At 36.4% G+C, this 15,097-nt stretch overlaps 2 protein-coding genes across 7 annotated transcripts in view; one reads left to right on the top strand and one right to left on the bottom strand.

Annotated features, from left to right (window-relative positions):
• Positions 1-15,097, top strand: part of LOC136848015 (serine-rich adhesin for platelets-like) — a 402,233-nt gene that overhangs the window by 318,374 nt on the left and 68,762 nt on the right. For 4 of the 6 annotated variants that reach the window (XM_067120042.1, XM_067120046.1, XM_067120041.1 and 1 more), the window contains 2 exons: positions 6,827-6,973; positions 14,473-14,564. In XM_067120042.1, coding sequence (XP_066976143.1) covers positions 6,827-6,973; positions 14,473-14,564 — 239 coding nt within the window. Of the gene's footprint in view, positions 1-678; positions 971-6,826; positions 6,974-14,472; positions 14,565-15,097 lie in introns of those variants that run through there. The other 2 variants (XM_067120044.1, XM_067120043.1) reach the window with 2 other exon arrangements.
• On the bottom strand, positions 9,149-12,567 carry LOC136848016 (uncharacterized). Its single transcript, XM_067120047.1, has 4 exons — positions 12,184-12,567; positions 11,972-12,099; positions 9,637-10,901; positions 9,149-9,514 (listed from the first exon to the last, which is right to left on the bottom strand). The coding sequence occupies exons 1-4, from the start codon at positions 12,477-12,479 to the stop codon at positions 9,287-9,289; spliced, it is 1,917 nt and encodes a 638-aa protein (XP_066976148.1). The 5' UTR covers positions 12,480-12,567; the 3' UTR covers positions 9,149-9,286.

The raw sequence follows: 15,097 nt of genomic DNA, 5'->3' as shown, positions 1-15,097 counted from the left end.
ATTGTGGAAGCTGGTTATTACCTACACAGCGATGTCAGTTTATCTACACTGACATAAATAATTAAAACTGGCCGACTTATTTGTCCAGTTCTCAAAAGCTAATCATGAAACTCGTGTGGTCAATATGAAAAAGTTTAGTTAATTGGTATATGGCAACATACGGGTGTGCACGGGCTTTGTTGTCATACTGGAGAGGCGCTATAAAGTAACCGCATGAACTTCAGCGTACAAATATCCCACTTGACGCACTAAGTTGTGTAGAGCTGATTTTCAGTGCGTTTTTTAATCATAAAGCATAATAATGTAGTATAAATGTTACCTTCAAGCATTATTTTGAATAAATTGGTCTTCCGCAGTAGTTTTGCGATCTAGAATTCTCACATATCCAAATAAATGATATATAGAAATTTCAATGACTGGTTAATACTGTGTTTATCTATCACTGCAGGTTAATGCTTTCAATTCGATTTAGCTTTTTCAGCATCATGTATGTATAGAAGTGGTCCTCCTATTCAACTGTGCTTGTTAGCATGGCATGATAATTATCAACCTATAAACATCATCAATATATATATATATATATATATATATATATATATATATATATATATATATATATATATATATATATATATATATATATATATAGAGAGAGAGAGTCTCCCTGCAACTTCAAGTATGCTGACGTAACACTCTGCGGGAAATGGCAGCTAGCTTAGTGTTGTCCGCCTCCGTCAGTGGGAGTCCAGGACTCCTGTTGCTGTGTCGTGTGGGAAGATGTTGGAGAATGTGTAGATAAACGTAGTTCCCTTCGTATGCTTAGAGATTTTAAGTTCTTCCGTTGATCTTGTAAATATGCCTTTTCAGTGTGAAATTCGAAGGATAGTTTTAACGTCTGCTTGTAGATAATCAAATGGTGCCAGCCATTGGCCGAAGTTTATCCTCCCCGATGTTTGACCCATCAAACCATGTAAGAATCCTTTTAATTGCTTTTTTGGAGCTCACTGTGATTAAAATACAACATATGTTGGTTGTCTTTATTTCAGCAGTTGATATTGCCTTAAGTTTTGTGGAAGGTCATGGTTGTTGACAAGTAATCTGCCGTAGGATACCCATACTTGAAATGGGAGGAATTGTTTTTATTTGTCATAGCCAGGCTAGGTTGAAATATTTAGCCTCGGACAAATAACAGACGTTTTACAATAAATTCTTAAATATTTACAATGCTCTTGGTCATTCTAGCATTAATATAGGCTAGGCTAACAGCAGTGGTTTTTTCTTATAGATTTCTTTGTGGTTTGGCTTAGCATTTTTGCCAGTCAGCTTCGTTTCAATTGGAAGTGATTTGTCAGACTAACTTACCCTTGCCCTGTATCTAACGGTAAAGGTTTCTTCAAGTTTAAAACCAGGAATTTTGGATGGGGAATGACTGGGAAGAAGTGAAAACCAGGGCTATACTGGTACTATAGGCTAACCTTATCCAGGACCCTGGATCTTGCCTTGCTTAAATTGGGTTTTCCCCTTGTTGTCAGACAAGAGGTTTGTTATGCATTAACAAAGCATTTATGATGGAACCGAGTATCAAATGTGTCAGGAGCTAATTAGAAACCATCTGAAGACTATAAGTCACCAGTACTAGTCGTACAGTAACTTCCAAAAGTGAAGCTACAAATTTCAAAATTGATCGTACTTCTTTAGAAACACGTGTGGTTGCCAGTTAGTATATTTTATTCTAATTATTGTCATCCTCTTTATCTGATAATAAGTATCAGTGATTAACTGTAGAACCACAGAAGGTATTTCCCCAGTGAATAGTCAATGTTAGTTCAATAATTGTTTATTAAAAGAAAAAAAAATTCCCCCCACCAGAAAAAAAAAAAAAGAATTTCCCCGTAGAAACATCTGCGGCTTTCAATGTGTGATATCGAGTGCTCACCATTGAGTGGCAGCAGGAACCGAGTGCATAAGCGTTGGCCTAATGTGATTTGTTAATTAACTTTTTACTTTTATAGTGTCATATCGAAAGTTATTATGATTTCTTTTGATAAAGCACAAAGAAGTTTAGCATCTGATTGAATGAAATATAAATAAGACAAGTTGGTGTAAAAAAAAAAAAAAAAAAAAAAAAATCCAAGTTATATGCGCGTTTAGCATGGCTGCATAGTTAGGCCTATTTCAAAAATCAAGGAAATATATTTTCCAGCTTTTTATTTAATAAATTGAGTTGTTTGGATATCTAGATGGTTGTAAACACAATTTTCCATTAATTAGGTTTCATTATCAAGTCAGGGGAAATGAGGAAGTCTAAGCCTAAGTTAAATCAGGGGAAGTGAGGAAGTCTAGACCTAAGTCAAGTCAGGAAAGTGAGGAAGTCTAGGCCTAAGCCAAGGCAGGGAAAGTGAGGAAGTCTAGACCTGAGCCAAGCCAGGGGAAGTAAGGAAGTCTAGGCTTAAGTCAAGTCAGGGGAAGTGAGGAAGTCTACGCCAAAGTCAAGTCAGGGGAAGTGAGGAAGTCTACGCCAAAGTCAAGTCCGGGGAAGTGAGGAAGTCTAGGCCTAAGCCAAGGCAGAGGAAATGAGGAAGTCAGATAGATGAATTTTCAGTTGTTTTCAGTCAGCCTTGGTGGATCTTAGACTTGAATGATTTGGGAACACTTTTATTTGGAGAAGCCCTCTGTATTTATAACGGTTCTTTATTTGTAACGGAAAACCTGTTTGCAATCAAGTTTACCCTTTCAATAGTGGTTACTTTCTGTCAGTTATTGCAAACATAATGAAGGAGGGAACTGATTTACCTGTTTATTCAGTATTACTGGCTGGTGATGGGGGTATTGGGTCAAAGTCCCCCCCAACCCTAGTAGGACACGGCTGGTAATTCATAGGTTGGGTAGATAATGTTACGTTTGTGTCGTGGGTCGAAACCAAAGCCAAAGCTGAAGTAGAGTCCGAACGGTCGGGTCCTAGAAGCTAAAATCAGAACTACCAACCACACCCAACTAATCTGTTGAATCTAGGTGCATTCATGGTTATGTTTAATGTTACAGAGATTTTCCCCTTATATTCTATTGATACTTGCATGGTTTTATGCATCTTCGCTAAAATAATTGATAATACATTTTGATATCAAATATTTGTTTCCACATTGCTCGAAATATATAACGGTAATGTTGGTAATCCTGTGTTGAAGGAAAATTTCAAATTGTTTCGTTTCCGTAGTTTGAAGTAATTACTGTACTTTGAAATAATTACTATTTACCATAATTTTTTCTTATGATTGTTATAAATATCATAGATTTGATATTTGTGCATTATACTGTATGTTAGCTTTATTTTGCTTGATGGAGCTTTCAATGTAGAAAAAAAATAAGTTTTTCTGCTACGTGTTGTAGTTGCCAGTTAGTGAATTTCGAACGAAATCCTCTGAAATTTGTAGCTTCACTTTTGGAACTTACTGTACAATGAACACCAGTCTTTATATTAGCCAAAGCTTTAAAGTACTCACTTCATGACAGTCTGTAGGTTACATCTTTTCTTGGTACAGTTTTACTTTAAACCTTTATTTCATCTTGAACTTGAAAATATCATTATCCTATGTTTTAAGGTGTGCTTTGAACGTTTCTGACATTCGTTTTGTTCGCAAGTAACCTAACCAACTCCACCTAACTTAACTTAGGGGACCCTGTTTTTACCTTAGTGCATGATATTAGTCTGAAAATATTCCAAAGACCTTAATCTGATTGAGAAGTATTGATGGTTTCCAGATCCTTTTTATTCCACTCAAGTCCTTCAAAAGAAGGCATCGTGCTTACCCCATATGAAAAATGGGAGAAAGCACGTTAAACGAGGAAGAAGAGTTGCGTGGTTTCCCCCACCCAAAAACCCTGCATACACATATCGGAAGCAGTTAGGTACCTGCGATGCTCTTTTAGATTTGACATGCCAGTTGGAAGAGAACCTTGATAAGAGTTTTGAGTGTATAGTAATTTAAATAGATTTTAGTGCTTCTTTTGATGTAGGAAATCACAAGGCACTTATTTATAAACTTTGGAATCTTGGAGTGGGTGGATGTTTTAGGTTTACTTCAAGATTTCCCTGCAGGTAAGCAGCAAGAAGGTTGCTGTTGTTGGGATATTTAGCAAACCAAGACCTATTGTGTCTGGAGTCCCACAGCCATTGTTCTTGGCCCTTTGTTATTTTTAGTGCATATAAGTTATATGGTTGTTGGTCTAGAAAACAAGATCATTCAGTATGTCGTTGATGCTACACTTGTGGGTTTTGTTAAGTTTCCACGTTGCTACTATAGTAGGCAGTCTACCTGCATGTTTCTTCTGTAGTAGGTGGTCTGTCTGCTTGTTTCTGCTATAATAGGTGGTCTGCCTTGCATTTTCCTACTGTAATCTGCTTGTAAAAGAAAACCAGATTTTGAATGTTAAAATTTTTATACATTTCAAGATAGTAATCAAACATTCAACCAAAAGCATATAAAAACATTTGGTAATATTTTTTCTATCAAGTAAAAGAGCATTTATTTAAAATAAATGAATCTCAAATCAGTGTCGACATACGTGTCTTATATCTTGTAAAAATGACAGAAATAAATCATCAATCTTTTTGCCAAACCTTCCAACAAAAATGGTCAGTGTGTGACTGTAACATTGTTGTAGGAACTCTTCTTTTTTTTCCTAAGTATATTTATTTCGTCATCCAACCATGATCTTTCTATCCCTTGATTATGGGCACCCAATCTGGGATCAACATAATTTTTTTGATGATTAAGTCTTGTGAATAAAACTGATGTCCTTCAAACTACAGTAAGCAGGCCATTTATCCAAATGAATTACTGAACCTGTTTACACTTGCGTTGTATTATTGGTATCAAAGTGTCTTTTATCTTGGCATTGCACATAAAAGTACTGGCAGAGCCTGTCTTGTTTCAACCCAAAAACCCAAGGCCCATCAATTCTTGCACCATGGTTCTTCTTATTTTCCACTTCAGCATCCTCGATTATTCTTTCTATGGCCTGCAAATCTTGCCTTGCCAATTTGAATTGGCACTTCAGGAGTGCCTTCCGTTTGACATCTAAAACTGCATGATAGAGTTGCACTACACACTTAGGCTACCTGCCCATGTTGAACCAGACCGTGACTGTGTTTGGGAATTTACCCGTTACTTTAACCATTGTATCCATAGGAATCTCCATTACAAAAAGGAAAACCAATTCCAGGATTTCACACAAACTCAGTTTGGAATTCACTTGATTACGGCCACCTGTATAATGGGAAAACGGGTTATTGGTTCTTACTGATTGTAAAGTCTGACCTCCTTTCTTTTGACATCGAAGTATTGGCTTAAATTCACCATTCCATCCGCGCTTCCTCTTTTCCTGCATTACACAGCCACATCTATGGCTCAGCATCTCGAGTGTCTAATAGGTCATGCTGATGCAGGAAAGAGATAGCAGTATCTTCTGAAGCAATCACCGAGATATAAAATTCCTCGAATAGCGTGTCGCTGAGGGCTTTGACTATATCTAAATCAAATTAGAATATATGATGAAAGTTACTTTTTTGTTAACAAACAAGTAGCAATTACAAGGTGGTAGCAAATAAGAAACAATTAACAAGCAAGCAGCCCGTTTTAAAAAGTAAAAAAGGCAGTAGACTGCGGTAGATCTCACTTGGTTTCTTGTAGATCAAGTATTGCAAGGTAGACCACCTTCCATAGTAGCACCGTCTCCACTTATTAGAAATGAAGCTGCCCTTAGTCTCAGTCAGGACATGGAGTGGATTAGTGAGTGGTGTAGTCGGTTGGGTATGAGGCTGAACACCATTGAAACGAAAACACTGTTGATTAGCAGATGTCATACAGATTTTCCACCCCATACTCCCTCCAAGTCGATGGGACTCTGCTGATCTGCTGAATGAGTCTGAAGCTTTAACTTTTCTAGGTATAACTTTTCACTCACATCTTACTTTTGAGAAACATCTGGCGAGAGAGTCGGCAAATGCCGCATGAAAGTTAGGTATTGTACGAAAAGCCTTGCATGCTTATAATAGTGATAAAATCAGTGCAACTTGTTTTAGATCATTTGTGCTTCCTTTACTAGAATACTGTTCTCTAGTATGGATGTTTTCTTCTGCCGGAGATATATCTCTTTTAGATAGAATGGTTCATGGTGGCAGGTTTCTGTTTCCTATGAGTACCAGTTATGATTTGTACCATTGACGGTTGGTCTCATTTGTCAGTTTTATATAAGTAACTTACCAAGTAACTACATAGCTATTACGTTTCATTTATCGGCAGCTTAAATTTGAAAAATTGCAGATGATACTGTATGCTCCTAGAGTTTTTAGTACATTAAATTGCCTTTTTAAAAAGGCATTTGTGTAAAGATATGGAAAAAACAAAGTTTGTTGACACTGCTTTAATGGTATTGTACCTCTATGAAGAAAATATTGTAGAAAGACATGGATTATTGTTAGTTACCAATTTCAAAGATGATTTTCAGTTTAGAACCATGCGCGAGGTGAGCGTCTTTTGCTTAGCCTTTAAAGCTGTTCATATGATGTGGAGTGATTCAGCAATTTAGTTACTTTTGAATTCTGTTAGTTTTTATGAACAGATATAGTTTTGAACAGCCTAGTCATTATTCAAATAATTCTGGTATGATTTTGTAAGAAATTTTCAGTGGTTTAGATTTTTAAACTAGACCCCTCCCTCATAATCATCCATGTTTGATAAAACTTATTTTCATTGAGCTGACAGTTTTCCTACTGTAGTTTATAGTGTCATACCTGTATGTGTTCATGTGAATTATGTAATTGCAGATATACTCTGTAGAGATTGAGAATGATGAAGTGAAGGGTGTAAACAATCTGGGTCCAGAGGGGCTCTTTCAAGACAGCCACAATATTCCACACTATAACTTGAATGAGTCATTTGGATACAATCACAATAAGATGGATACATCTGAGGTAAGTGATATTATGCTCCCTTTTGCTTTTAATCAGTAGACAACTATCCTTGAAAAATTTGTAAACACCTAGTTGATAATGGGGATTAAATATAAGACAACTGCAGTGATGCAGACCTCTTATTTTATGTATGCCTGATACCTAAAAGGTGTGTTTAGCATGTTGTTAAGTGTCCTCACTAAATACATTGTAAGTGCAATGCCTTGAAAGGTTAGTTGTCGTGTGTGGTGATGTTAACAAGTCACAAGACTTCGTGAAACAAGTCTAAGAGTTGTTTCTAGGCACAAGGCTGTTACTTTGCTTAGTTTTCTTATGCTGTTCCATTGACATTTGTCTTTCACTCATTAATACTAAGCTTTTGCTATGAGAAAACATTTGTTTGTTCCGTCACAAATACAAACCATTCATTTTTTACATAGGATTTAGCTTGCGAACACTACCTAGAATGGAGGTTTAAACTAAACTTTCAGACAAGGTTGTTAACTATCAACAGGTGGAGGAAGCCTTGCCCACCTGTCAGTATAGGCCTACTCCCCACTTTACTTCTGGCTGCCATGTGTTTGGGACATCTGTGTTGAATCTCTGCCTGACTTACCATTTGCTTTCTCTTTATACTCTTGGAATATGTTTTTGTTTTTTGTATGGTGGTTGATTTTTGTCTAATAAGGAATTATTATGAGCCAACTCCTTAGTTGCTGCAGTCTTCTACCTCTATAAGGAAACTTCTGGTTTTCAGGTGCTGCCTAGAGAAGGACAGGCCTTGTATTAGGTTTCACTTCTCCATAGAGCTAGACCCTCACACCCTCTGTGCATCCTGCAGGAGGCATGAGTGTAACAAATCTAGCCCATGTTCAGAGTGCCATGTCTGGTCATTTGAACAATGGGTGAGGTTTGCTAGGAAGAAGAAGAGAGTGAGAAGAATGTCTCTCCGGTGTCATTGGATTGTAATTCTGCGTGGGTGACACCGAAGGCCCTCTTCGGTACTTTTCTTCCACCTTCCAAACTCCTCCCGCAGTTACTACTGCAAAGGGATTAGTTTTTCCCTTGCTGACTCTTACTGAGCGTTTGGTAGAGAGCCACCGAAGGGGATAAGAGATCAGCCCAGTATCTCACCTGAGACCTGTTTTTGCTCTTGAAGACGCTCTTTCTCGGGGTGAAAGGAAGAGCTTTACCCTAACCTGACTTTTCATTTCAGGTGTGGCAGAGGATGAGCAGCCCACTTAGGCAATCCCTCACACTGGCACTTGGGCCAGAAGAGCATACCAACAGGTGGGCGGGGCTACCCCCTACCTGTTGATAGTTAACGTGCATGTCTGAAAGTTGAATGGCCATTCCAGCTTGCATTTGCAAGCTAAATCCCTTGTTAAGAACTGCAGGTTTGCGTGGCAGAAAAAATACAAATTACTTTTAAAATTTGCAATTTTGTGTTACATGTTGTTGATTTTGTTTGTTCACAGTATTTCCCTGCTTACAGTACAGGTATTGCCCTGCTTACAATGGGGTTAGGTTCCAAAACACCCATCGTTTGTTGAAAAAATTGTATCTTCAATATAGCCTAGCCTACACCAATTACCGGACACTTAAGGAAAATTTCAGGGACTTTTTTTCACAATTTGCCTTATAGCTCATTCGGTTTTTGCACGACAGATAAAGTAGTTATAGTTATAGAAAGGGGGAAGTTTTCCTTGCTTTTGATACCTGTTTCACATCTGTACCTGTCTTCATAACGGAGTTATTTGCTTACAAAAATTGTCCGGTGAATAGGAACAGTAAAATCTTATTAACCGGACACCTGATCATATTATCCAGACACGTTAATTAATAGGAAAATTTATGACCTTAAATGAAAGGCAGAGGAACAAAATTATGAAGGGAGATAAAGGGCCATATAGGCTATGCATCTGGATTATAGTAACAAATTTAAGATATTTATTACGTCTCAGAAAATAAAAAGAATATTGACATCCTTGAAAATGTGTAGGTAAATTTACACAAAATGTAGTCTAAACAAGTTTTATTTGCCTTTTTGAGTTTAAAATATCTTTCACAGAGGATTTTAAAGTACAAATTTATCTTTGAAACTTTACAAACCTTTGTCAGCATAAGTATATACTATAAAATTAAATAATTCTTTTTTTTATAACCGTTGGTGAAATTTTCAAATCCTTCAATGCAAAGGAAAAGTTGTGAACTAAATAAACTCAGTAAACTTAATAAATGTACATACTTGTATTTCTTAAAACTAAACTTAATTTTTCTCTCCAAATTAAACTCAGTAAACGTGGTAGTTGTATATCTACATACCTGTATTTCTTAAACTAAATTCAGTTTTTCTCTGCAAATTACCCTGACTCCCTCATACAACTTTAGTCCAAACTGCCGACCCTCATATACCCAGTCAAAACATTTTTCTGTTACCAGAACCATCTCATCAAGGGTAACAAATGATTGATCATTTGTATGTTCTTGATGTATGAAAAAATCATTCTTCACCTCCTTCAGAAACTCGACATCTGCGCCATCATTTTGGACATGTAGGATCTGTGAATAGAAAAAAATGTATTTAGAATAAGATGTGGTACTTGTTCATGTAAAAAGCTATAGACATCATTTGACGTATTTTCAATTAATAGGCTATCGCAGCCTTTGTATGTGTAACTTACTTTGCCAAGAAATGTCATGAACGAATGATGTTTCCTTCCTTTGGATGTTGCAGATTCGGAAAGGATTTTGACCATGACAAATTGACCATCTTTCATATCAAATCTATTTGTCACTTCATTTTCATACAGTTCCTTTAATAGAACGAGGGAATCTTCACCATCTGAGGCTAGTGATTGAGGTTCATCAGTGTTACTCTCTTCATCATCCCCTAACTGAGTGTTGCTGAAGGATCTTTTTAATGATTTTCTTGCTGTCTTTTTCTTAATCTGAGGCTCTATTTCTTGTCTCACTGTTTGCTTTCGTTTTATTTGTGATTCCCTCTTCTTTATCTTTTCTTCTTCTAGTCTCTTTTTTTCATCTCTTTCTGCTTTCAAACATGCGATTCCTTGACTAGATGAAATAGCAAAAGTTTTATCCCTAATTGTTTTCTTTTTCTTAGCCCCTTGGTCCTTTCTGGGTGAGGGAGAAAATTTGAATGATTTGAAAATATCACTCACTTTTTGAGATGAAGAAGCAACTGGTGAAGATTCTTGTACAGGCTGCTGCACATGTTTGTGTGTTTTGCAAGGAGTTTCAGATGGTGTTGGTAAGTATGACGTGACTGTCATAGGCTCTGGTGTAACTGGTGTTTTAGCAGCCCTTTCTTTCAGGTCTCTAATCTCTGACTGTAAACCCAGTACAATATTAAATAGGTTTTCTACATTGCAGCAATTCGATGTAAAGGCATCCACTGAAGCAGATGTTTGCTCCAAAGATAATGTAGAATGTTCTGTATTGAGGCAGTTGGCTAGGTTTTGGTCCACTGGAGAAGCAGCAGTATTATCCTCAAGTCTGTTTTGAAGTGAAGGGAGTGACAGAAGATTCTGGGTTCTCCCTTGGTTAGTAAAGTTGGTCTCCTTATCTTCAGTGGATGACATGTCATTAATACTGACTTCATTTTCCTCAAAGCTGTTTCTGTAGTCAGGTGGCGACAATTTGTGTGCTGAATCATCAAAATCTATAACTTCGGTTGCACTTTCAAAACCATTGTAACTAGATCTCAGTGATGACCCTTTCTTAACAGTAGTTATCTTGGCAACTAGATTCATTACTTGCATTTTGTTTATTAAAGCCATGTCATCATTGAAAAAAGAAAAGTCCTCATATTTGCATCTCTTCATTAAACCTTTGAAGATTTCTATATCTTGAGTAGGAGTGCATACATTTATGCCAACATTCACTCTTATGTGATGAGTAGTCTGCGAACTTCTGTCAACCTGCCCACCTATTAGAGAATGAAAAAAGAAAATATCAAGATTAGATGTTCTGTGATTATCTAATATACTTGAGTATTTTTAATTCTGGATATCAAGTTATTGTATCATCTCTCCTGTGCAATGCTAGAAATGAAGAAAAAAAAATTACTCAGGTCTTAATCTAAATTACTCAAGTAATTGGGTAATTATGTAAAAAAAGATATTTAATATGTAAGTGCTCATTCCTTTTTTATATTAGTGAAATATAACTAATTCAGTGCTACCCTACCCTGATCAATGTTTTCAAAGATGGATATGTTAGGCACATGTGTGATTGCAGTTCTTATCTTAGAGTAATCAGGAGCAGAAGAATCAAAAGGGTGCAATCCTGTTGTCCGAAAACCATTTACCACATTTTCCTTTGATGTGTTTTCATAGAACATTGGTACCACACATGGGGCAAAAGTATTCATGTCCAGAGTACTATCATTAGCCTCTTGCCAGTCTCTAACAGCTGTCTTCCACGCCTTCTTCAGTGGCCCAAACACAGCCATATCAAGGGGTTGTAAAAAGTGTGTCGTGTTTGGTGGGAGGCCATACAAAATAATTTTCAGTTCATTTAGTTTTTTGGCAAGATGATACCAAACTCTAGATTCATGCCAATCCGTCCATATTACTACTGGGCGTTGGATGCTATTATCTGTTAACCATTTATCTATGTGATTGCACAGATATTCATAAAAAACTTCTCTAATGATATATCCACTGTTACTTTTTCCCAAAATACAATCAATATCTTCTGCATGCAACAGTATTTCTTCAGACAGTTGCTTCCTGGGGTATATAATCATCGGAGGAGGTATAGACCCATCACCACTTACACAAGCTAGGAAAGAGAAAGTAAAGCATTGTGCATCTGGGTACCATAATACAATGAATATTCATAATACTACCATGGAAATTTATGGCTTATATTTGCTTTTCAGAAGCAATTTCTACTCTAAATGTATTTGTTCTCAAACCCAGCCTAGTCATGCAAATTCAGTAGTACCTCATACCCTGAACATGCTGTCATTGCTTTGAACATTAGGCTACTTACCTAGAACAGTAATATTTGTCTTTTCTTTCCCTGATGTTTCAAAGTAAACATCCTTTTGGCCTTTTATGGCCAGAACTCTGCCAGTTGTTGGAGCTAAACTAAAACCGGTTTCATCCAGGTTGAAGTTTCTGTGAAAACAGAAATATGTATAGTTATAATTAATCTGTAGCATAAGTGTTACTGCTGCTAAGATAAAGCATAATCTGCTTTACCTGGAAGGATCTAAAAGCACAGACTCCAAGTTGTTTTCAGTGAAATATTCTTTTGCGCTTGCAAACCATTGGACGACTGACTGCTTAGTCACTGATTTCCTGGCTTGGGAGAGGTTTTCAGGAGTTCGGATGGTAATTGTGGGGTTCCTTTTTCTGAATAGGGTCCACCATTTTTTGCTTGGTCTGAACTTTCCTTCAATGCATCCAGGTGGCCTACAACGTTTGATACCTTTTTGTGCCTCTTTAGTAAGAATAGCCTCAACAGTATCAAAAATTCTTTCAACCGTCACTGGCATAGCCCTTCTTTCACTAATGTGTATATAGTTAACAAGAACTTGCTCCTCTTCCTTGGTGAGGAGGGGTTTCCTCCTTTTGCTTTCCCTTTGACATTTTCATGAAGAGTTGACTTAAGTATGTCAAACTTAGATGCTGCTTTCCGTAGAGTCAATTACCTCTGAAAAAGAAGTTTCGCCTTATGTAAAAGAAGTTTCACCTTATGTAATAATGAGACACATATGAATTTACATCATCACCAGATCTGTTAATTATGATGGTATGCTGGTACTTCAAGGTTTTATAATGAAGACTTGATACAGTAATTACTCACGATTTTACTTCATCCACAGCAGTCTTAAGTCTTTCAGTATAGTCTGTTGCAGATTTCCTTTTCTGGAGAGTTTTTGCTCTTGAAGACGCTCTTTCTCGGGGTGAAAGGAAGAGCTTTACCCTAACCTGACTTTCATTTCAGGTGTGGCAGAGGATGAGCAGCCCACTTAGGCAATCCCTCACACTGGCACTTGGGCCAGAAAAGCATACCAACAGGTGGGCGGGGCTACCCCCTACCTGTTGATAGTTAACGTGCATGTCTGAAAGTTGAATGGCCATTCCAGCTTGCATTTGCAAGCTAAATCCTTTGTTAAAAACTGCAGGTTTGCGTGGCAGAAAAAATACAAATTACTTTTAAAATTTGCAATTTTGTGTTACATGTTGTTGATTTTGTTTGTTCACAGTATTTCCCTGCTTACAGTACAGGTATTGCCCTACTTACAATGGGGTTAGGTTCCAAAACACCCATCGTTTGTTGAAAAAATTGTATCTTCAATATAGCCTAGCCTACACTAGGGTAATCAGTACCATCTATACACCAATTGGTTCTTAGCCACGTAAAATAAGTCTAATCCTTCTGGCCAGCCCTAGGAGAACTGTTAATCAGCTCAGTGGTCTGGTAAAACTAAGGTATACTTAACTTTAACCACACAGTATACTCTATACATATACGGTATAGTAATTATTAACACAGCTAATTCTGCAGGTTCAATGCAGATTGACTTATGATAATTCAGTACAAAGAGAAACTGAATAACAAACAAGGCTTATCCTTCTCTATGGTATATTGTATACATACTGTATACGGTAGCCTAGCCTACATTATACTGTACTCTATATTCACATATTAACATTGTATTATACAAACATCAACATAATGAATGTGCATCTTTTGCTTGTAAATATACCAAGTGATTGCTGTTGGTTTTAGTTCTTATATTTTATGATAGTATGTCAGCTATAATTATAATTTTGCAAACTACATCACAAAGAATATTAGAAAAAAAACATGTATAACTCACTAAAAGGTATTGCATCTCCCCATCTCAGTACATCTCATAAATATTTTACCATAAATATACTCAGAATTTGTTACTAGTTTTATTTGTTATCTCTGTTATGATATTGTGTGAGCTGTAACTGTGATTTTACATAAAATAAAAAAAATGATTAGAAAAAAGCATGTATAACTTGGTAAAATTAGCATATTTTTACAATTGGCTTGGAAAAGAGGCCCCTCACAGGGTTGGAAATATTCACTTTCAACTTCCTGTGGAAGGTACAGAAAATTTTTTAGAATTTGTTTTTTTATAGCATGTGTATTTGCATATCTTACTTTTTCCATTGATGTGTTTTTTTTTAAACTGGCCAACATTAAAGTTTGCCCGAACTAGGGGTGTTCTTAATATATATTTTAGCTCAGCCTGTAAGTGTTAAGGATGAAATTTTGCTAGTTGTCACTGAAACCAAGTGCTCATTGGCTGTAGGTTCATATTGTATATTTGACGTTCCCCTTATATGATGCACCTAGAATTTTCTTTCCTTCCTTTCCACCTTTTTTTTAAACGAAAATTGGCATGTCTTTAAATACTGGCAAATACTGTACAGTATAGTATTAGCCATATTGTTCATATAACTAAGTTTTTAGCCAGTGGTATCAAATCAATGGTGTTGATTTTTCAGAAACTTCACGATAATGAGAAAGTAGAAGAACTTCGCAGAGAAAATGAAGATGTCAAGATGCGTCTTTCAAATCTCCAGAAGGAGTTTTCTTTGTAAGTATATTTGTCTTTTGCTGTACTGTATTAGGAAGTAGACGTTTCACAGAAAGGCATTATTCATGCAGTTGTCTTTTGTAATACTGTATAGCCTTGAAATGAATTGGAATACTTTTCAAGCTTCTCAAATGGTTGCCTTGTTTAGGTATTTTCCATTATTACCTTTGTACAGTAACAGGAATTGGTTATTGAAAAATGGGATACAAATATATGATATAAAGTCAGTCATTTTGTTATGGCTTTTTAGTTTGTATGTATTGAAACATTTCCACACAGTTGACAGACCTCTTATTTTACATAACACTTGTGTAGGTTTTTGACAGCTCTTCAGTGGATGCAAATAAAGTTTATGGTTAACTGAAAGTGGTTGTTTTATTTTTCTTTGCTTCAATTCTGTGTCATTGTGGATGTTGGGAATGATTTCATACTGATATAATTCTATATGCAAATGAGTGGTGTTCAGTGTTTTAGAGTGTACTATAAAGTTTGTGCACTCGTAGACCATGTCACATGAGTTTTTATTGCATTCC

The sequence above is a fragment of the Macrobrachium rosenbergii genome, chromosome 18 (assembly GCF_040412425.1).
Source record: "Macrobrachium rosenbergii isolate ZJJX-2024 chromosome 18, ASM4041242v1, whole genome shotgun sequence".
Taxonomy (NCBI): domain Eukaryota; kingdom Metazoa; phylum Arthropoda; class Malacostraca; order Decapoda; family Palaemonidae; genus Macrobrachium; species Macrobrachium rosenbergii.
Note: the sequence above shows the minus strand (reverse complement) of the source record. Positions and strands in the feature narration are given on the sequence as shown.